Genomic DNA, 23,092 nt, shown 5'->3' with positions numbered 1-23,092 from the left:
CAGCCAAACCTCTGAGTGTTTTCTGCCGGGTCCGGTGATCAGAAGACATACCATTCCAAGGGTAAACTACTTCTCTAACATTCACCTACGCCTATTCATCAAAATTCCACCCGGATCTCTGTAAAAAGAGCCCTTTTCTGTGACTTTGAACAGGAACAGCCCTTTATGTGACCAATCACTCCATGGTCACAAGCGGAAGTAGAACAGAACTTTTCTCACTGACTAATCACAATCAATAAAGACGAAAATTGGCATGCGATAACCTTTGCTCACTTTTGCTAACATTGACCTTGACTAGTTTGTGGTCGTGGTATGTTTCTTATTGCAGAGTGGGTGGCTTGCTAGCATGGTAACATAGTGGTTAGCACGGTTGCTTCACAGCACCAGGGTCCAAGGTTTGATTTCCGCTTGGGTCACTGTCTTTGCAGAATCTGCACATTCTCCCCGTGCCTGCGTGGGTTTCCTCCGGATTTCTCCAAGTCCCAAAAGATGTGCTGTTAGGTGAATTGGACATTCTGAATTCTCCCTCAGTGTACCCAAACAGGCACCGGAGTGTGACGACTAGGGGATTTTCACAGTAACTTCATTGCAGTGTTAGTGTAAGCCTACTTGTGACAATAATAAAGATTATTAGTATTATGAGGTTCACGGTGTCCATCCCAAAGCCAATGCAACACATTACAAAGGTAAACGTGGACAGAGCGGAGTAGCACAGACGTAGTCTAAGCAACCTGGTACCCAGATTAACTAATAGTCTTCCCAGGCCAACAATATTTGAGAGGGGATTTATACTGGCTCTGTCTTTAAATTGGTATGTTGGGTCCTAATCAACACTAATAAACATGATGACTTTCAGTCAATCTAGTTGAAAAGCTACATTTTCTCTGAAAACTTGCCAATGTTGAACAAAAGAGTCTCAAAATTCTCCTTCTTTGCCAATCACCACGTATGGGCGGCAAGGTAGCACAGTGGTTAGTTAGCACTATTGCTTCACAACGCCAGGGACCCGGGTTCGATTCCCCGCTTGGGTCACTGTCTGTGCGGCGTCTGCACATTGTCCCCGTGTCTGCGTGGGTTTCCTCCGGGCGCTCTGGTTACGTCCCACAAGTCCCGAAAGACACGCATGTTAGGTGAATTAGACATTCTGAATTCTCCCTCAAGTGTACCCGAACAGGCGCCGTGAGTGTGGTGACTTTGGGCAGCACGGTAGCATAGTGGTTAGCACAATTGCTTCACAGTTCCAGGGTCCCAGGTTCAATTCCCGGCTTGGTCACTGTCTGTGAGGAGACTGCATGTTCTCCCCGTGTGTGCGTGGGTTTCCTCTGGGTGCTCCGGTTTCCTCCCACAGTCCAAAGATGTGCAGGTTAGGTGGATTGGCCGTGATAAATTGCCCTTAGTGTCCAAAATTGCCCTTAGTTTTGGGTGGGGTTACTGGGTTATGGGGATAGGGTGGAGGTGTGGGCTTGGGTCAGGTGCTCTTTCCAAGGGCCGGTGCAGACTCGATGGGCCGAATGACCTCCTTCTGCACTGTAAATTCTATAACTAGGGGATTTTCACAGTAACTTCATTGCAGCGTTAATGTAAGCCTACTTGTGACACGAAGAAGATTATTATACCAATATTAAACTTGTTTGCTTGTGGGCAGGATGACACACTTGCTGGCATCATATTGCCCCGTAGAAAGGTTGTAAGTTTTTGGGATTTGTGCATTTGGAAGGTTCTGTCCGCTCCACTTCTCGCCTTACTTCGGGAAAGGGGATACTTTGCCGGGGGGGGGAGGGGGTGCAATCTTGTAATAGACGACTCTCCTGACAGCCGCCCTACATTGGCGGGTCTTGCTGCTGCTGTTGCCATGACACCGTTTCTATATTAGTAACTCGGCGGGGGTTGAGTTTTTCAAGAGAGAGAAAAATAAATCCTTTCAGGCAGCAAGCCCATCACTGTGACGTCAGGGGACATGTTGCTGAAAGCGGGGCCGGGGATGGGCGAGCTGCAGCGGCTGGGCGGCTACTCCAGAGTCTCGGCACTTCTGCCGGATGGACTCCATCCAGGCATGTGGCAGCAGGGCAGCAGCCCCAACAAGCGGCACCGCGCGCTTTGGTCGGTGGATTTAATCGGAAGCCACGAAGCCCTGCTGAACGCGGCCAGGAGGGATGCTGCCATCCTGCTGAAGTCCATCGGAAATGCATCCAGGCAGTGGATCAGCCGACCTTCGAATATCTTGCTGCTGTACTACCGGTGGAAATGGGCTGACGCGCTGAACGACATCGTCAATCTGTACAGAAGGTGAAGCTTTTCGAGCCATTGACAAAAGATTTTCTAGAATGTCTTGAAGATTTAAAGCTGTTTACTTCGGAGTCCTTTTTTTTTGTTGTTGCCATGTGTCTTTCGAGACGTGCACATAAGATTTTCTTTTAAAAAATTGTTTTAGAGTAGCCAATTTATTTTTCCCAATTAAGGGGCAATATAGCTTGTTCAATTTACCTTGCATACCTTTGGGTTGTGGGGGCGAAACCCACGCAAACACGGGGAGAAAGTGCAAACTCCACACGGACAGTGACCCAGAGCCGGGATCGAACCTGGGACCTCGGCGCCACCGTGCTGCCCTTACGCAAGATTTTATAGAATGGCCTGACTCACAGGGAAAGGATGCATTCCGGAATCTAGGTGAATTGGGGGGGGGGGGGGGGGTTGCATTTTAAAATCTCTCCAGTGTTCTCTCAAGCTTTGGCAAAGAGTCACCCCAGACTCCAAAAGCCAGCTCCCTCCTCGCTCCTCAGATGCTGTCAGACCTGCTGAGATTGTCCAGCATTTATTGCTTGCTTTTCATTCATATTGAGCAGAGTTTGGAAGGGATGTGACATTTGGAAACCGCAACAGATTCTCCCCCTGGTCAACGTGAAGTCCCTTTGCATTGAAGTGCATGTGGTCACAATATCCTGCATGCCTCTTGTATCTGTTCCCACCAAAATAAGGGTTGAAAAGTTTCTAGTGCTTCATTTTGGTCAGTTTTTTTTCTCTCACACACACACACACACAAAATGATTCCCCCTTTCTCTGACATGCACGCTCCTGATCTGAGGAGACGGGGTTATGTAAAACGACAAGTGTCAGGGGGTGCAGCAGGGGATATATCTCCAAACCATTAAGAAAGTTGTGGTAAATGATACTGTAAATCGGAAATAAAAACGGAAAATGCTGAAAACGGATAAACTCAGCAGGTCTGGCAGCATCTTTGGAGAGAGAAACAAAAGTTAATGTTTTAAGTCCATATGACTCAAAACAATGGCCTTGCTATCGATGGCGAATTTTGAAATACTTAATAGGAGTCAGGGCTACCAACTACTTAAATTAGGAAACCTTACGACTGTAAATTAATTCATTGTTCAAAACTGTGTTAATTAGAGAATACCTGGCTGATCACATGGAGGTCAGGAGTTCAGCCTTGACGGAGGGTATCGAATGGGGTCAATACGCCTGCTGTGGAAGAGGTGACCTAGTTGTTAATAACCTGTACGCAGTATTTAGTAAATCCTCATAAACGCAGCGCCAAGGCTCTGTAATAGCCCATTCTGGTCTGAACTTTCCAATGATACCTGATTGGAAAACCTGATCCAAATGATTACTGATATTGATCGTGGGCTGTTGTTATTGCCAACTTGTCAAGTCTTTTCATGTTTCCTGTTCTGAGAGGTGCAGTTAGATGATTGTTCCTCATCCGAACACCAAGAAGAGCAGACAGTCCCCAGCTCCCAGTGACTGTATTTGTGGACGTTTGTGGATTATTTTTAGGATTTCACATTGAACGGCGCTATAACATTTAGCGGGTTCAGGTGACGGGTGTATTGTAACATTCCTGAGCTGATTTTATTGGTGTGATGTGTTTGACTCATTCCTGCAGCTTGCGACTTCTTGTACACGTGAGAGATATTTTTGACTCTCTGTGCAGATCGGAGCTGCTCTAACCACCCCCCCCCCCCCCCCAAAAAAAAATCAGTTATTTTGTGCTTGCTCTATTGAACTATTCATTATCAAATGCTCGAAATCTGCATCTCAGCTCCAGATAAATATAGAAGAAGAACATTATCCTGAATGGGGGAAGTCAAACATTGTCATAGAAATTGCCAATGCCTGCCGCCTATAAGACCATAAGAAATGGGAGCAGGAGTCGGCCATTCGGCCCCTCGAGACTGCTTCGCCTTTCAGTATGATCCTGGCTTATCATAGAAAGTTTGCAGTATAGAAAATAGGCCACTTTGCCCTCCTTTGTTCAAAAAACCAATCATCGAACCTCATCCCGCTTTCTAGCATTGGGTCCACAGCCCTACAAGCTACAACACTTGAGGTGAAAACCTCAATGAGTCACAAATATTGCTTGCCACCTGTCAGCCCAAGCTTGCATTCTGCTGTATGTTGACATGGATCAGGGTGACCAACTCTCATGGAGTAAGTTCATAGAATCTATAGAATCCCTACAGTGCAGAAGGACATCATTCGGCCCATTGAGTCTGCACAGAACCTCCGAAAGAGCACCCTACCTAGGCCCAGTCCCCTGCCCTAACCCCGTAATCCCAGTTAACCTGCACATCTTTGGAGACTACCGGGCAATTTAACAGGGCCGCTCCACCGAACCTGCACATCTTTGGAATGTGGGAGGAAACCCACTCAGACACTGGGAGAAAGTGGAAACTCCACACGGACAGTCACCCAAGGTCACAATTGAACCCCTGGCGCTATGAGGCGGCAGTTAATGGACAGCCTACCATGGTGGGGGGTCCAGGGTTCCAGAGCTGTGGGGGTGTAGCTATATCGGGGTGGAGGGGTGTTGTATGGTGGCCGAACAAAATTTAAAGGTCCAAGTTACAAGCCAATCATGGTCGCGGCATCATGCAGTTTGGGACATCTTACTGTGGCTTCAAATACGGGGGTAAAATAAAGGATGGGGTCACCCTGATATGGACTGCTTTGTAAACTGAGCAATTGTAAATGTTACAGAATTAAAAGTATAAAATTAAAAATGTGAATCTGAATAAGTACAGCAAAAACAAGAGTTCGTCAGTATCTAAGGTGAAATTGTTTCAGATGAATACATCTCTTTAGAACTGATCTGAAGTTAGCTATGCACCTGAAATATGAACCTGCATTTTTATTATTTGAAAAATCGTCTGTAATTTTCTATTTTTCCTTCCAAGTTAACAAGCTTCTTCAAATGAGATTAAAACTGGCAGTAAGTGTTGCTTCAGACGAATGGTTAGATGGAATAACATCTTAATAGCAATAGTTAACATGGGCTTTATGAGTTCACTTTTTAAAAAGGGCTGGATATAAATGTCTGAGTAAATGATAGAAAGGAGTACAAATATTTTGTAGATCAAATGTCCCAGGGGACAACCTCCAACAGGCCTGCGCTGGAACTATCAACCATGAAAATCAACCATCAAATGTTGATGAAGAAGGGTAAGTTATTTAGGTTCGCACTCAATACATTTTGGAGTGAATAAAGAACAATACAGCACAGGAACAGGCCCTTCACCCCTCCAAGCCTGTACCGGTCATGATACCACCCTTGGCTAATACCCTCAGCACTTCCTAGTGCCGTATCGCTCTATACCCATCCTCTCCATGTATTTGTCGAGATGCCTTTTGAACGCCGTTAATGTATCTGCTTCCACAACCTCCCCTGGCAGCGTATTCCAGGTATTCATCACCCTCTGTGTAAAAAAAACCTGCCGCGCTTATCTCCTCTAAACTTATGCCCCCTAGTGACTGACCCATCCACCTTGGCAAAGATTGCCTGCCCATCCACTCTATCCATGCCCCTCATAATCTTGTAGACCTCTATCAGGTCGCCCCTTCGTCGTTCTAATGAAAACAGTCCAAGTCTATTCAGCCTCGCCACATGGCTAACACCCTCCAGACCAGGCAATATCCTGGTAAACCTCCTCTGCACCCTCTCCAAATCCTACACATTCTTCTGGTAGTGTGGCGACCAGAATTGTGCACAATATTCCAAGTGCGGCCTTACCAACATTCTATACAACTGTAGCATGACTTGACAGTTTTCATACTCGATGCCCTGTCCAATGAAGGCAAGCACTCCTGTATGCTTTCATGACTACCTTGTCCACTTGTGTTGCCCATTCAAAGATCTCTGGACCTGAACGCCCAGATCTCTGACTTTCTATATTCCTAAACGTTTGCCATATAATGTATATTAAATCAGGCAGAGCTTTGCCTCCTAAGATTATGTGAGCTCACAAGATACATTTAAATAAGAAAGGCCAATCCTAGTTCAACTATGTAGAGAAAAATCTATGGACTCTCAGAATATACTCCAGCTTTTCACTTTTCCTAATCTTTAATTATTGTTTACATGTAACAAATAATTCTGAATGTTGGTGTCAAACTTGTTTTTCACTAGTTTGACTAGGCCAGAAAACAAGAGGGGGGTGGGGGGAGCTTGCATTTACACAGCATCTTTCAAAGTACTTTGCAGCCAATGGAGTTCTAGTGAAGTGCAGTCATTCTCTGTAATGTAGAACCACAACAACCGATTTGCATCCAGAAAGCCCCTACAGACAGCAATGTGATAATGAGCAACTAATTTATTTTTATTATGTTGATTGAGGGATAAATAGCCAGACCACCAGGGACAACTCTCTTGCTCTACTTGGAAATAGCACCTGGGATATTTTACCTCTTTCTGAGAGAGTAGGCGGGGCTTCCATTTATTGGCTCATCTGAAGGATGGCATCTCCAATGATGCAGCACTCCCTCAGTATTACACTGGAGTGTCAGCCGAGATTTCTGTGCTTGAGTTTCATGGAGTGCATGAAAAAAGTCCCGTTTGATAGTGGGGTCTTTCTTGGTGCTGCAGGCTCGGAGAAACACCCCACTATTCGCACCGAAAATTGGACTCTTTTTTTCATTAAATCACGCCCATCATGTTCACTGTCTGCAATCTTGTTTATTTCATGATTCCACTTTTCCTCCCTTACCACATTTCCAAAGTTTCCCAGCGCTTCCCACTCGTCTCCAATAGATTTTACAAAATCAATTTTCTTGTTGATTTAACTTTGGATTACGTGATTAATTTAGGATCTTTCTTGCTTCGTCCGCGTTTCTGAATTGTGGAATGAGAGAACAGTACATCACAGCAGGAGGTGGGTTGAAAGAGGAAAGCCATACATTTTTCCCCTTTGAAAGTCATTATGAATCTGCTCCCACCACCCTTTCATACCATGTGATCCAGATCGCAAGAAGTTGCAATGCAGAAAAAAATCCTCACATCGTCTCTGCTTTCTTTGCCATCCACCATAAATCTGTGTCCTTTGGGGAAAAGGCCATTGCCACAGGAGCTTAAGATGCAAAAGGGGATATAAAGTTGAAGGTCGCTTTCTGTTATTTGTTCATTAGATGTGGGTGTCATTGGCAAGGCCAATTATTCCCAACGCCCTTAAGAAGATGGTGGTGAGCTGCCTTCTCGAACCTCTGCAGTTAATTTGGTGTCAATGCACCGACCGTGCCATCTTGAAGGGAGTTTGATGATTTTCACCCAGTGGCAGAGAAGGAACGGCAATGTGTTTCCAAGTAAGAATAGTGTGTGACTTAGAGAGGAAACTGGCAGGTAATGGTGTTCCCTGGTTGCAAGGAATATCAGAGTCACTGTAAAGGGATTTGGAACTCAACGATGGGGATTTGATACTTGGTACTCTGGGGGATCAGGAATCAATATAGTTTAGTTAGAAAAAGGGAGAGGTTGAAATGATGAATGACCCGTAGTCTGAAAAGGATTTATGTGATAGAATGTTGAAAAAAGTTGGAATTGGTAGAGGGTGCAGGATGGAAAGCCAGCAGAGGAGGTATTGAAATGGTCCAGTAGAGATGACAGAGTGGAAAGGATGGGTCTGAGACAGAGGCGGAAATGAGAGGCAAAGGTGAAAGGAATGGACAGGATGTAAAGTTTAAAATTCAACCCTCAGCCCATAATGCCAGGTCTGTTCACAGTCTGGTTCAGAGTGGGATGAACTAACTGGCATGTGAAGTTACAATGGGAGCAATTACAAATGACTTTGGTTCGTATGCAAACTGCCATTACCCATGATGTGGAGATGCCGGCGTTGGACTTAGGTGAGCACAGTAAGAAGTCTCACAAGTTTCCTCCGGGTGCTCCGGTTTCCTCCCACAGTCCAAAGATGTGTAGATTTGGTGGATTGGCCATGATAAATTGCCCCTTAGTATCCAAAGGTTAGGCGAGGTTAAGGGGATAGGACAGAGAGTGGGCCTAAGTAGGGTACTCTTTCAGAGGGTCATTGCAGACTTGATGGGCCAAATGGCCTGCTTATCCACTGTAAGGATCCCCTGATTCTATGACTCTATAATGTAACAAGGCTGAGAGATATACCCACCCGAGGAATCTCACTCAGCCCTTATGCTTGAGGCTGTACACAGCATAATTATAGTGAAATGAAATGAAAATGAAAATCACTTATTGTCACAAGTAGGCTTCAAATGAATTTACTGTGAAAAGCCCTTAGTCGCCACATTCCGGCGCCTGTTCGGGGACGCTGGTACGGGTATTGAACCATGCTGCTGGCCTGCCTTGGTCTGCTTTAAAAGCCAGCTATTTAGCCCAGTGTGCTAAATCAGTTGTGTAGAGTTCAACCTATATGCGCTTTAACATTTATATATAACCTCTAAAGGACTGTTCTGCACTTGGAGGCCTCTATTTATTTGCTGGAAGGCGGTTGGTAGGCGAACCATAAAATGATGAAGGAATGGTGGGTGTGCCTCTTGCTTTCCTGACACTCTGGAATTCTACCTGCAATGGGGGCTTAAGGGCCTCTTCCCACCACCGCTGGGCTTTTAGCAGTGGGTGGTGGATCTCCCATCACGTGAAGGGGGGCTCCGCAATAAAACCTGGCTGCCTCCAAATGGGCTTGGGTGGGCTCTCCTGATCGGCACTCTGTGTGTCAAAGAGGGGTTCCTGGTGGCAAAGGCTTTTCCCACAGAAGGACCCCTTCCCGGACACTCCCACTGCAGCCCCTATCATCGGGGCCTTCCTGATTGGCCCCGGTGACCCCCCACCTGGCTCCACTTATCTGTGGGGAGTTTGACATCCATTTTTTGACAACTGTAGTCCCACTAGTCGCCACCATGCCTGGTGGCATTGTTGAGAACAAAGTGTTGCCGGTCCTCGGATTGAATGGCAGCTTTTGGCGGCGGTACCCTACCTTTTAAAGGGATGGAAACCCCAGCTCCAGCCGCTTAATTGCCTGAGAACCAAAAAATTAAGTTGGGTGTCTCCCAAACAGCTGAGGCTGGGTTTCTCCTGATTTTATGGCCCAGCATCAGGGCTCCAATCACCCCAACAAAATTCAACCTTTAATAGTGCTAGTCACCAGCTGCAATATCTATTGGTTCCAGATGACAGTGCAGTATAATGACATACTTAGATATTCCCAGCTTTCTCTAAGTACTCAGTACAAAAATAGATCCAAGCTAACAGGGTAAAAGCGGACTCCCTAATCAATATTCATAGGGAAAGTTTGTCAGGAAATCACTTGGCCTGTCATCCATTGAAATTAATCTTTGACAAATTAAAATTGACTTTAAGAAGGAGGCTACACCACACTGTACATAAATGCATCACTCTGTATATGCGACAAATTTACTATTAAATTCAGGGAGATGGTATTTCTGTTGTTTAATACTTTATGCTTAGAACTAGCATTACCTACTGAAAATGGTAAAAGTAATTCAACTAAATGATTTTCATGTTAACTCTGCTTAACAGAAAAACAACCTGGGAGTTGTTTATTTTGTCAAAATAGGAATTGTTTACTTTTTTAACAAGTGATTTAAAAAATATATATATATCTTTATATGAAGCGGATACTCTGTAGTAAATGATATATAGGTTTTGGAATTCATTCTGCCAATTTCAATAGTAGTAAATGATATATAGGTTTTGGAATTAATTCTGCCAATTTCAATAGTATCAAATCTTCCATGTTAAAATATGTAGAAATCTATTTTTTGATAGAGTACTTTCCACGGTATTGCAACTTCCACCTAGAATTAGCTTCATTTTATCTTTTGATCTTTTCTCGTAAGAGAAATATGTAAATAATTAATTTCTTATTTTGTACAATAGAAATGTCGTACTTCAGCTTACCTTACAATAAAGTAATTCCAATTCTTGCTTAGGAATGTATTGAATGCTATTATTCAAGTTTTTCAATTTCCCCCCAGTTCATCGCTCGCCAGCATCTTTTCTCTGAAGCCATTTTTCCATTGAGTACAATACATTTGTCTAAAGGGTGAATGATTAAAACAGCTCGGGTTGACTTTTTTGACATTCACTGGGCCTGACAATAGCATCCCAATCTCTTTCCTTGCTGATGAGCCCTTTCTCCATTTTATCCAACCACTTGAATAGACGGGCACCTTTCTTATCTTTTCAGGCTAATTCAATGTCCCCAAGGCAATGGCCTAGATAAAGTTGTTGTCATGTAACATGAGCTTGGGAAGCTGACCATCTGACGTCACCCTGTTTGTTATCAACACAAGTGAACTTGTTGAGGCTATTTTCTTTCCATTTTTGATCTGTATCATATTTCAATAAAGTACCTGATATTCTCGACCCTTCAATGGAATAAACCGCTTTTGTTCACTAGAGTTACCATCCACTTGCTTTTTCAAATGTTGCTTAGATCGCTCAAATGTTTTGTGTAGTCATATCATTATTTACCATCTGATGTAGTTTGTCACAGCAACAATCAGCCTGGCATGATTATAATAAACACACACACAAGGCTTCATTTCATTAAACCGTAAAACAAGAATTGAGATGGCATTATGATAAGGTAAGATTGTAATCACTGAATGAAACAAGAACATGGCATTCTGTAATGTCCAATGAAATCAACAAACATTTGCACTCCATGGGAACCAAGGTGTGTGGGGCTCAAGCTACGGGGCCAGATTCTGTGGCATTTTACATGGAAAATATTGGCGGGTGCCCCCTCACCGATGCTGCGACCGGTGAGGGGCTAGCAGCCTCCATGAAATGAATACTCCCGGCCTCCACAAAATAAATGTCCGGAGAATGGCCGGGTCGGTAGCCGTCATCTGCACGGCGGCGACTTGCAGCTGTCGCGCCATAAAACGCGACCAGCCGTACGCGGACCCGACCTGCCAGATAGTGCCTCTTGGGCCACCCCCTGACCAAGCCCCACAGCCCTCGCGGAAGCCCTCCCACCCAGCAGCATGCCCCCCCCCCCCCCCCGCCCGACTATGGCAGCGCCGGACACAGTCCGCAGTCACCACGCAGGATTCCCGCACAGCTGAGACCAGAAGTGAACCGTGCCCATCGGGGGAGGGCCTTCAGGTGACGCGCTGAGGTCGTCCCAACGGCGTGCAGCGCACGCCACGATGATGCCATTTAGGAGAGGGCGGAGCATATGAAACCTGCGACAAACAGGCGCCGCCCCCGATTTCGGGGTCAAAAGGGATTCTTCGCCTGATCGCTGATTACGAAATCGGCATTGGGGAATGGAGCATCTCGCCCATGAACTTACTGAATGGAGAAGCAGGCCCGAGGGGCCAAACGGCTTGTTCATGTTCCATTTTCTTGTTGAAATAAGTAGATTTGAGAGAGAACATATCAAAGTTAACACAATAATAATTTCAATTGTAAGATGCAATACAGTGCAAGGTGGTGTAGGACAAGAGAACTTAATCAAGGCCTCCAAACTTAATTAAATAAGAAAGAAAATGACTCACCCATTGTGCCCATCTCTTTACAATAGTACAACTTCAAATAATTTTCTAAAAAGTATACAATTACTATTTTCACACTGTTCTCAGACCTCTTCTGAATTAGGGGTATAATTTGCCTTGTTTGGATTTATGCTTTATTTGCTTTTAGAAAGAAGTGACTTACATTTACATCATGTCTTCCACCACATTCCAAAGTTATTTGCAACCAAATTATTATTTATTCTTTCATGGAATTTGAATGTTGCTGGCTAGGTGAGCATTTCTTGTCCATCCCTAATTGCCCTTGAGAAGGTGGAGGTGAGTTCTCTTCTTGAACTATTGGTGCCCATCAGATGCAGGTACACCCACAGTGCTGGTAGGAAGGGAGTTCCAATGTGGACACGGATATAGTTCTGAGTCAGGATGGTGTGTGATTTGGAGGGTTTTTTGCAGGTGCTGGTGTTGCAATATATCGGCTGCCTTAACCATGTCAGTGGTAGAGGTCACGGGTTTGGAGGTAAATAATTTTGATTTGCCTTACAGTTCTTCTGTAGGCAAATGAGGCGGTTGTTTTTCACACAGCAAGATCTCACTATCGACAATGGTATAACTGGCCAGTTATTCTGTTTTGCTGATGTTGGTTGAGGAATAAACTGTCCTTTTTTTCTTCAAATTATGCCATTAATTCCTTCTTCCTATAAACATTGATTGACCTTCGTCTCATCTGAAAAATAGCAACATCAGCAAGACACTATCCCTCAATTATGCACTTAAGTGTTGGTCACAATTATGGAGGAGTCTTATGAATACCAGGGGCGGGATACTCCGACCCCCCCGCCGGTCGGAGAATCGCTGGGAGCTGGCGTGAATCCCGCCCCCGCCGGTTGCCAAATTCTCCGGCACCGGATATTCGGCGGGGGCGGGAATCGCGCCGGCCGGCGGCCCCCCCCCCCGGCGATTCTCCGGCCTGCGATGGGCCGAAGTCCTGCTGCTGTCATGCCTGTCCCGCCGGCGAGAATCAAACCACCTCTCTTACTGGCGGGATGAGGCGCGCGGGCGAGCTCCGGGGTCCTGGGGTGGGGGGGGGGGGCGCAGGGCGATCTGATCCGCGATCGGGGCCCACCAATCCATGGGCAGGCCTATGCAGTGGGGGCACTCTTTTCCCTCCGCCTCGGCCACAGCCTCCGCGATGGCCGACGCATAAGAGACACTCGCCCCCCCCCACCCCGCACATGCGCGAGGATGACGTCAGCGGCCGCTGACGCTCCCGCGCATGCGCGGACTTCCGCCGCCTGGCGAAGCCCTTTCGGCCCCGGCTGGCGTGGCGCCAAAGACCTTTCCCGCCAGCCGGCGGCACGCCAACCACTCCGGCGCGGGCCTTGCCCCTCACAGTGAGGGCTTGGCCCCTAATGGTGCGGAGAAATCCGCACCTTTTGGGGCGGCCGACGCGGGAGTGGTTCCAGCCACTCCATCCCGCCAGGACCCCCCACCCCGCCGGGTAGGGGAGAATCCCAGCCCAGGTGTCAGTTTACCAGTTGAGGAATAGGCGACCAGCAATTCAAATTCTGGGCGACGCTGAGTGAAACAGCTTTCAGGCAGGTTTTGAATGAGCTCCCACATTCCTGCCCAAAATGTTGGGAAGGTGTGGTTTAAAATCCAATTGAGGGTCCTTCGCTGGTATTAGAATCACAACTGTGGGGGCGATTCTCCGAGGCCGGGGAATCGGCGCAACCGCGCCACGACGCCCCGACGCCGACGGGCGATTTTCCGAGGTGCGGGGAATCGTCGACATTTGCGCCAGCGCGGTTGGCGGCCGCGGGCCACTGGAATCGGTGGGGCCACCGATTCTCCGGCCCAGATGGGCCGAACGGCCGCCCGGATACGACAGAGTCCCGCCGGTGCAGTTCACCGCTGGTCGCTGCCGGCGGGAACTCTGCGCAAAGGGTCGGGGAGACAGCCTGTGGGGCGGGGAAAAGCGATCCTTCACCGGGTGGGGGCCTCTGGTGGGGTTTGGCCCGCGATCGGCGCCCACCGATTGGCGGGCCAGCCTCTTTCCCCCCCCCCCCCCCCCCCCGCGGGGCCTACTTTCCTGCGCGGCCGGCCCCTGAACACCGACGCCATGTTGAGTCGGGGCCGGCGCGCCGAAGTTCCCCGCACATGTGCAGGTTGGTGCGGCCCAACTGCGCATGCGTGGGTTGGCGCGGCACCCATTTGGCGCCGGGAAGGGAGGCTGGAGCGGCGTGAACCGCTCCAGCTCTGTGCTGGCCCCTGTGGGGAACAGAATCGGTCATACCCAGGCCCGTTTCACGTCGTGAACACATGGTCTCCATTTGTTCGCTCCCTGTAACTTTCCAGAAGAACTGTGAATTATGCATAGTACATCCCAGTCTCCTTTCTCCAGGCATTGAGAGGCCTAATCAGCCGTCCTCAACGAAACCAATTGAAAACCTCTCCCAAGAGTGTTTTTAAAAAAAAGGTTTGTGGAGCAGGAGTGCTCTTCTAAGCCCCATGTGGATCTTGATGCCTGGCAATAGCCCATTCTCTGGAAACCTCAAACAAAATCAAATAAAAGTTGCTGGAACTTTTGACTGAAAACGTTGTTCAATCATTCATTCTTCATATAATTAGCACTGAGAGTAAAGGATATAAAGTGTGGCTGAAAGAAGCAAAGTTATCTTCACATCAATGAAATAGGATAGAAATATTCCAACCACCCAGCTGTTAATCTTTCTGAAATTGGAAGCCATTTTCTATTGCTGTATATAGATGGAATGGTACAGAGTCTGCAGAAGCTACCAACAGCATTACTACACTTCAGCGGAAGTGGAGCGGAAAAGTATATGAGCTCCATCGAAAAGATGTGACGGAAATTGAACTGAATTCTATTGAGCAGCAACATGTGAAGTTTATCTCAGAATTTATATATTTACAAAAGAAAAATCTACGGCATGCAGCAGTCACCACTGAGGTAAGAAACGTATCACTGTCAATCTTTGTATTAAATTTGTTTCTATATAAATATATTGCTTTTTACAAATTCCAATTATATTCATAATTTCTGATAGCAAGGATTTAATTACAATCTGTTGCTAACATGGGGAATGCAGTAAAGACAATTCACTCTAGATTGTTAATCATTAATAATTTGGCTAAATTTAGGTTTGAAGACTCCTCGCTACCAAGAACTTTGGAGGAGCTGCCTTCTCCATGGTTATGTGTAGCTTGGCCAAGTGGTAATCCATTGTCACATAGGTGTGAACTCCTTCATAGATACTGTTTAGAATGCTAATGGTACACTCTCAAATGGCTGCATAAACTACTGATGCTGAGCAAAGAAGTCGCATTTATTGACAAGCTCATCAGATACAAATCCGAAGGCTTAGGAGTAACTGGAGCCTTTAAATTGTCTCTCCAGCCAGCAGGTCCTTGAATTCCACCAGTATTTTCTCCTCTTGACACTTGCTGTTTACTAAGTCCTGTATCTCACTAACTTGAGAAATGGTACCTGGTGGGTAGGGAGTCTATTGACCTGATGCATAAAGGCATACCCACTGAATAGACCAACTGGTCTTTTCCTACCTTGAAGATTTTATATTTTATAGAAGTCAATTTCTTTTGGATAACAGCAACTTTTAGTCAACATGTGGTGGGATTCACTTTGAAGGATATTGATGTTAGTAGTGTAACTTTCTTAGTAAACTACTGTGCGCCCACTAGTTTCAATTACACCAGAGAGTGGATAGATCTGTGTTTATGCTTTGGAACGCATGATATGGGGATTGAGTCTCGACATTGAACTCTGCCAATTTCTCCTGTTGCAAACTTATATGAGCGGCATGGTAGTGCATGGTTAGCACTGTGGCTTCACAGTGCCAAAGTCCCAAGTTCGATTCCCGTCTTGGGTCAAACTCTGTGCGGAGTCTGCACGTTCTCCCTGTGTCTGCATGGGTTTCCTCCGGGTGCGCCGGTTTCCTCCCACAAGTCCCGAAAGTCGGGCTGTTAGGTAATTTGGACATTCTGAATTCTCCCTCTGTGTACCCGAACAAGCGGCGGAATTTGACAACTAGGCGCTTTTCACAGTAACTTCATTGCAGTGTTAATGTATGCCTACTTGTGACAAAAAAGATTATTGTTATTATTATATGAGCAGAAGAAGATCTAGAATATTGGCTGTAATGTCCCCTGAAAAATTGAAACAACTATAATATACTGTGGTCCTAATTGTGAAATGTGACTGTGATTAAGGGAATTAAAAATGCGAAACAAAGGATATTGTCCACGGGTTTGAGAGATTTTTGGCCACATTCCATATGACATACACACTTAGAATCTCCAGAGTCCTCTCTTCATCTGAGTCAAAATCATATTTTAAGTGGTTCCCCACTCAAATTTGTTTGCGCCCTGCTGCCATTTTATGCAACATTGCCCAGTCACTGTCAGCCCATTGCTGACAGGTCTATTCTTCTACCAATACCACTATATAACAAATTATTAGGAGGTAGACCAGATCTGTTCATTCCTCCCTGTTTCCTCACACTGCCCAAGTGGTCATCCATTACTTTAAATTTTTGCTTACATTGTGAATTTGTGTTCCGTTATTTTGGCCCAAATGTAACTGGGGACAGATGTGCTGAATGAGGCTGAGGTCATTTCAATTTCAAGGCCTATTTAAATAAGTTAGGCCTAACTCCTCTGCTAAACCTGGTGTCATTGAGGACCCTGCAGACAGATGAAAGCAGGTGAGTATAGCAGGCAGCTGCTGCCAGTGTCTGTGAAAACAGCCTCCAGGCAATGAAGGTACCGTTAGGTGGGGGGTGGTTGAGTAGGGGTGCCTGGAAAGAGGGAGCCCTGCGTAGGGGAAGCCCTATCCTTGAGCTTAGAAGAGATTTTTAACATTTAGTTTTTTCAGCCTGCTACTTCTTGGCATCTGTAATTCCTGGTGAGGTGAGCACCAGGTATTGACATCAATGAAAAAGTGCTAAAATGGCAGCAATGCATGAAGCCATGCTCAGAATCCAACAGTTGCATTATTAGGCCCACCGCTTGCCTGGGATGAGGACCTGAGATGCTGATTTGCATCAATAAAAGTAGCATCATGCTGCAGTGATTTTAATCCCACACCTGCCCCATTGTCCTCAAAATAGTTAACCTCAGTGCTAATGAACCAGCAGTCGTCAGTAGCTGGGTACTTTTCTCCTGTTAAACGTCCCGACTAAGACTGAACCAGTAGGAGGTTCCTGTGCATCTCGTAAACTAGAGGTCAGCAGAAAGAGAAGAACCCATATTGTAAACGACTGAAACAGGGGGTTTTATTATCAGCAATCTGACAAATACAAAAACAGGAATACAACAAACAATTTGCATCTTTCCTTCATTATTCACAACAGGAATTAATACATATGCACAACAAAGAAAGCCGGATTGTTGGGAGCTGCATTTCCGAATCCAATGCCGGTACGTTCATTTGATTTATTTTCCTTTAGAGCATAATGACTTTTCTTTAAATAAATGAAGAGGTGTTTGGTTTCTCCAGAGACATGAAACAAAAGAAAAACGAACAAAAAGTGCCCCCTGTTTAGAGGGGCACAACTAACAACTACCTTCACAAATAATATTAAATGCCAGATCCAAACACTGAGTCTGGTGATGCCTACTAGTTGTAGAGCTCAAAGCGTAGCAGTGAACATGCGGTCTCTTGCTCCGCAGGGACCATGAGGCACAGAAGAGAGACCGGCAAACAGAATGAGCAGCCCCATGGGCCACATCAAATCAGCGGTGATTTCAGACCACACTAATCATACTTTGGGTTGAGTTCAAATCATTGATTTCTGCACCATTTTCTTGACCGCTGTGTGATGAATGGTTACTGTATTACTGTACCCTTATCATCATGTAAGGTGATGTCCCCTTTAAGACCAGGCTTGGAACCCTGGGGGGCTCTGCCCACCTGGGAGCCGTATATAAGGGGCTGCCTTGTGGGCAGCACCCGGTAAGCACCCGTCTTGGCACCAGGCTAGTTCTTAGCTTATTAAAGCCTTCTTTACCGTTTTACTCTCTAAGCATCGTTATTGAGGGCACAACAATTTAATAAGCTGAACTCCATCAGGATGAACGCAGGCCTAAAACCAGAGAAGCTCAACCTGGAAGCACAGACACCGGAGGCAAAGGAAAATTTTAAATACTGGCTCCGATGCTTCGAGGCCTACCTGGACTCCTCAGAGACTCCCATCCTGGAATGTCTTTTTTTTTCAGTTTTCCTCTGATGACCACCGACTCATGATGTAGTACAAGTCTCAGAGCAACCAACAGTCTTCAGACATCTCACCAAAGTGAACAGTGATCAGATTTTCCAAATTGTGAGATAAGCAATAAGACTACCTTAAGGCTGGTCGACCAGAATGTGAACTTTGTTGGCAGGAGTCAATAGAGAGAGGAGGGGATGGGAATAGGGTTTAGAAGTTTTGGGTTGGGAAAGAGAGAGATGGGGAAAGTAAAGTGGCAAGGAGGGGGGTGTTGGATGGGGTGGCAATTTAGAGAACCCAGTTAGAGTGGGAGTGGAGGAGTTGGGTTCAATGTCCATGTTAGTGGGGTGTAAGGGTGGGGGGTGTTGGAAAAGCTGAGGAAGGAATGGTTGAATCAGGGCAAAGTAACTACTTATAATCACTGTAGCATAGTGGTTAGCACTGTTGCTTCACAGCGCCCGGGTCCCAGGTTCGATTCCCGGCTTGGGTCGCTGTCTATACGGAGTTTGCACGTTCTTCCCATGTCTGCGTGGGTTTCCTCCGGGTCCTCCGGTTTCCTCCCACAAGTCCCGAAAGACGTACTTGTTAGGTGAATTGGACATTCTGAATTCTCCCTCTGTGTGGATGAATAGGTGCCGAGTGTGGCGACTAGGGGATTTTCAAAGTAATTTCATTGCAGTGTTAATGTAAACCTACTTGTGACACTAATAAAGATTATTATCAAATATCTGTGCATCACAGGCTGCAATGAAGAATCAGGTTGGGGTGAATGGAGGATTGGGAGAGCCGTAGGCATTAAATTACACCTGGTTTTAAACATTACTTATTACCTTCTAGACTTACCTGCGCTCAATCACAAGGGATCTTTGGTTATGTTGTGGAAAAAACTAGCCAACACTTCGAGGTTTCGCAAAGGTCTTTTATTATAACACGAAGTTCGTGGAGGGAGTTAGAATGACCACCGTCCTTCTAATTGTCCCCACCTTACAAGAGTATAGCAGTACTTTATATGGTTTAATAAGCAATATTATGGAAAAACGAGGCATTCCTTTGATAAGCCCAGACACAGACAAGCGAGCAGCGTTAAACAACAGGCCTTGAATTCCCAGCCTAAGGACAATAATAATCGTCTACTCTCAGCAAAATGTGCAGCTGTGCACTTGTTTACATAGTCTGGCCTTCTGCCTATTACATGCAGAACTTCTTGACTGAAATAAAGCTAATATATCCCTAATGCTTTGCCAAATGCCTATTGCCATGAAATATAGTCAAGCAGCCAGGTAAGAAGGAGTACAGGGTATTAAGGCAACTAATCCGACAACTAAAGTTCCTTCTACAGGTTACACCCAATCAACAATTGATAGCCAGACCCTGCAGACATGAACATTTGTTTTCAACACGCTGTTAACAGCTATGATTTCGAACCCGCACCAGCTGTGCGCTGGATTGGCGGCGCAGGCGGAAAAGCCCGCGAGAATTGGGAAACACAATTCCTGGTGGAGAGATCGCATTTCCCGATTTCCCCCACCCCTTTCTGGTAATGTCATGAGGTTTAAGCCCACAAAGAGAGTGAACCTCATTTTAAGATATTTGCATCAATTTAAACCCCCTCCCCTCACTGACATCACGGCGGTAAGGTTCACAACAGGTCTGACCAGACGAGAAGCAGTCGAAGGGATCCTCTGGGGGCACAGCGGTAAGTATTTCTTCTTTTTCTTGGGGCAGTCCTTCAGGGTTGAGGATGACTTGCTTCCACTCCGGGGACGTGGGTTCTGCGGTGGTTGAATAGTCCAATCCTGGATCCGCAGACTCTGCCACATGTTTGGCAGGTGGTGTTTGATGAGATGGGTGGGATGCTCTGGATTTTGCGCTCTCTTTCTGCTGTTTCCACTTGGCCTCCGCGTGCTCCACGCTCGAGGTGATTGGCGCCCTCGCGGATGCTTTTTCTTCAGTTTGTCTGTTCTAAGGCAACTGGTTCCCACATGATGAGATGTTGCATTTATTCAGGGAGGCTTTCAGAGTGCCCTTGTAGCGTTTACCTTGCCCTCCTAGTGATTGCTTGCCATTGTGGAGCTCGAAGTGGAGCACTTGTTTCGGGAGCCTTGTGTTGGGCGTGCGGGCAATGTGGCGGGCCCATATATATATGTATGTGCATGTATAGCCCCCGGGAAGAGATGGACATGCCTGGACAGTGCCCTGGCATGTTCCTGAGGCACACATTGGCACTGCCATATTGGCACAGTGCCAGCTTGCAGTGCCATCCTGGCAGTACCAACATGTGCCGGCGGCAGTGCCAGGGGCAGGCCCTAGTGGAGGCCCCATGGGGGGGGGGGTGCATTGATGTGTGAGGAGGAGGGGAGGGTGGACACTGTGGGTGGGGGCAATGTGCTGGCTATACTGCTGCAATGTAGGGGGGTGGTGGGGGGGGATTGATGATGGGATGTCATGGTGCAGAGAGCCCTGATATCTCATGATTCGTGCTGGTGGCTGTTAAGCTGGAGCGCTGATCGTATCACCCTTTAAAGATGACACCTCAATCTCTGTGGAGCCGGTTGCCGGCTCTGGTGTGCCGCCCTACCAGAGTGGCCGCGTTTGCCAGCGCCACTCTTTTGTTTTCAATGTTTGGAGAGAAAATTGGGCTGTACAACTGGAGAGTTACACACCAGTCTAACACTTTGCCAAATTCTGGTAAGATTCCTCCCCATTATTTTGTGACTGAAAACCTCTTTTATAACATCATTTTGAGGAATAACAGACTCCTACAGCGAAATTCTACCTAATTTATAATGGGTTTAGCCATAGACCAGAGCCCGTCGTAAGCATTTTCAATACATGTTGAAATGGAATCTCAAACCTGCGCCTCAATTTCAACAGATAGTAATAGATATGTGTCAAAAACATCCTTTCTTTTTTCTCCATTTCAAGAGTCCTTATTCTGCGTGTTTCCGGAATCACTGGTCTGTTTGGAGATGTTCTGCAAAGATGTTTTGGAGCTCTCTGAGGAACTATACAAGAACTCGGTCTGTGTACTGGAATCAAATGCAACCGTTCTGCCTGATCCTGACCAGGAATGGTGGAAAATAAATCTTCCAGATTGGATGCAGTACGTTAGTGGAGTGCTGCCTGCATTAGAGGACACAATTGTAAGCATTCGGAATATAACCCATCAGTTTCTGGAATATTTTAAGACCACTTCTATTGCCCGTAGCCTGAAGAGCCACCCAGATGTTGGGTACTACGTCAGTGATTACGGTTTTAAAGAGGCATACATGAAGAAAGTGTGGTGTTTGTAATGGATGTGCAAAATGTTCTAGGCACAGGAAAACTAATCTGTGCAAGATTGTGACAAAAGGTTGAATGTAATTTTAAAAACGGTGAAAGATAAAAAGCAGTCGGTCCTAATTTATTTCTCCTCTCCTCATCCCAAAAAGAGATGAGAGAAAATTGTAGAACAGAATTAATATATATCACCTTGGAAATTGAGCCAACACAGTCAGTGAAGCTGAACTTTTATTAGTTGCCCCTCCTAAAATTAAGTTAAAATAGCAGGGTCCGTTTTTTCAAATGATCAAATTTCTCAAGTTTGTTGTTAAATCCACAGCTTGTCTTGAAGCAGACTTTAGTCCAACTGAATAATTTTACTTTATGTAAGGTTGTTTAAAAAGTTGTAATTCTTCCCCGAGAACAATATTCATTCATAGTTCACTCAAATTTCCTTTATTCCAATGCTGTTGTGGATCTGGATGTGTCGTTGCAGCTTCTGCAGGACAATTTAAAATCACAAGATAATTCCGGTTATCTGATTGTAGAGTTAGAGAACAGATCTTATATTATGGTCAGTGTGTCCCTGTTCAATCATAAGTCTGTACTGCCAATTGCATATCAAAATGTAGTTCAAGATTGTTCATAATATAGGTGTCAGGGGATATGGACCTCATGTTCGTCTCAACGTTATCTACAAATGATTGCAAAATATCAATACTAACTGAAAAAGTACATGATAGACATCAATTCGGTCGAGACGCTGAGAAGCAGTGAACCAATGCTTTGATAAGGTAAATATGTGCCGACCTGTAGCTCCTCCCGCACTGCAGGGCTGACCCAGGTCAACAGGCTTTATACCTCCACAGCTGGGCGGAGCCACAGGCGGAGCCAACAGCAGCATCAATAATAACATTCCAACAGTACAACAGCAACAACCAATAACAGAACAACAATAACAATAAGTGAATACAACAGTGGAGATAACAATACTAATAGAACAGTAGAACATATATACAACAGCTTTACGTAGCCATACGTGGCTCACCACAGTACATAACTCACCAAATTCATAATGGTTTTACAAAATTGAATGTAGGATGATTTTCTTCCATTGTACTTCTGCAAAATGCCATACAGAATAATTGTAATGATTCTTGCGTACAGAGACTGCCAAGTTGAGTGCTATTGCGCATTCTTGCCTCATAAGATGTTGACTCATTAAATACTTGTCTCTGAAAGTGCATTTGAATTTTGTCTTTTAAATCTCAATGTTGCCATTTTCCTTAAATGATTCATTTTAGAATGTGACTCTGAAACAATTCTGACACATCACCTAGCTCAAATAACCAAGGTGAAGTTTTAATTACACAGATTGGAACAACTTTATATTGTTTCTAGGCAATTTTAACAAGAACAGCAGGTTACAATTATTTCTATTTGCTGTGATGCAATTATGTACCGCTTCCAAAAAATGCCTTTGCCGTGTATTCCTTGTCTTTCTTTAATAGGTGAATGGAAACAGGTTGTATGAAATATTGTATCATGACGTTCATTTGGTTATTTAATGGCAATAATTATTGCATTTTAATCTTTCTTTGATGAATAGTAATGTGGCGTTGACTCTGTTTCCTTCATATCTTAGAATTTTTACATAAGATAAAAAGAAATAACAGCAGAAGTAGGCCATTCGGCCCCGCTCCTTCCTGCCCCCATATCTTTTGACTCTGGCGTAGTTCAAAAATCTGTTTAACTTTGCTTTAAATATATCAAATGATCCAGCCCCACTGCTTTCTGGGTAAGAGAATTCCAAAGACTAATGACAC

At 45.5% G+C, this 23,092-nt stretch overlaps 1 protein-coding gene across 1 annotated transcript; it reads left to right on the top strand.

The window, feature by feature from the left end:
• Window positions 1-1,873: 1,873 nt before the first annotated feature.
• Window positions 1,874-22,510, top strand: LOC140395089 (uncharacterized). The gene is made up of 4 exons (XM_072482475.1): window positions 1,874-2,286; window positions 14,530-14,731; window positions 17,151-17,217; window positions 20,931-22,510. Exons 1-4 carry the CDS (start codon window positions 1,958-1,960, stop codon window positions 21,296-21,298), a joined length of 966 nt encoding a protein of 321 aa, XP_072338576.1. The 5' UTR covers window positions 1,874-1,957; the 3' UTR covers window positions 21,299-22,510.
• The last annotated feature ends 582 nt before the right edge of the window (window positions 22,511-23,092 follow it).

This window comes from Scyliorhinus torazame, chromosome 18, assembly GCF_047496885.1.
Source record: "Scyliorhinus torazame isolate Kashiwa2021f chromosome 18, sScyTor2.1, whole genome shotgun sequence".
NCBI classification, from domain to species: Eukaryota; Metazoa; Chordata; class Chondrichthyes; order Carcharhiniformes; family Scyliorhinidae; genus Scyliorhinus; species Scyliorhinus torazame.
This window is presented reverse-complemented; position numbering and strand designations above follow the sequence as displayed.

Coding starts and splice junctions, on each gene's coding strand:
- LOC140395089 (XM_072482475.1), top strand. CDS start 1,958: ATGTTGCTGAAAGCGGGGCCGGGGATGGGCGAGCTGCAGCGGCTGGGC. Junction 14,732..17,150: donor ATGCAGCAGTCACCACTGAG/GTAAGAAACGTA, acceptor TATTCACAACAG/GAATTAATACATATGCACAA. Junction 17,218..20,930: donor CATTTCCGAATCCAATGCCG/GTACGTTCATTT, acceptor CTCCATTTCAAG/AGTCCTTATTCTGCGTGTTT.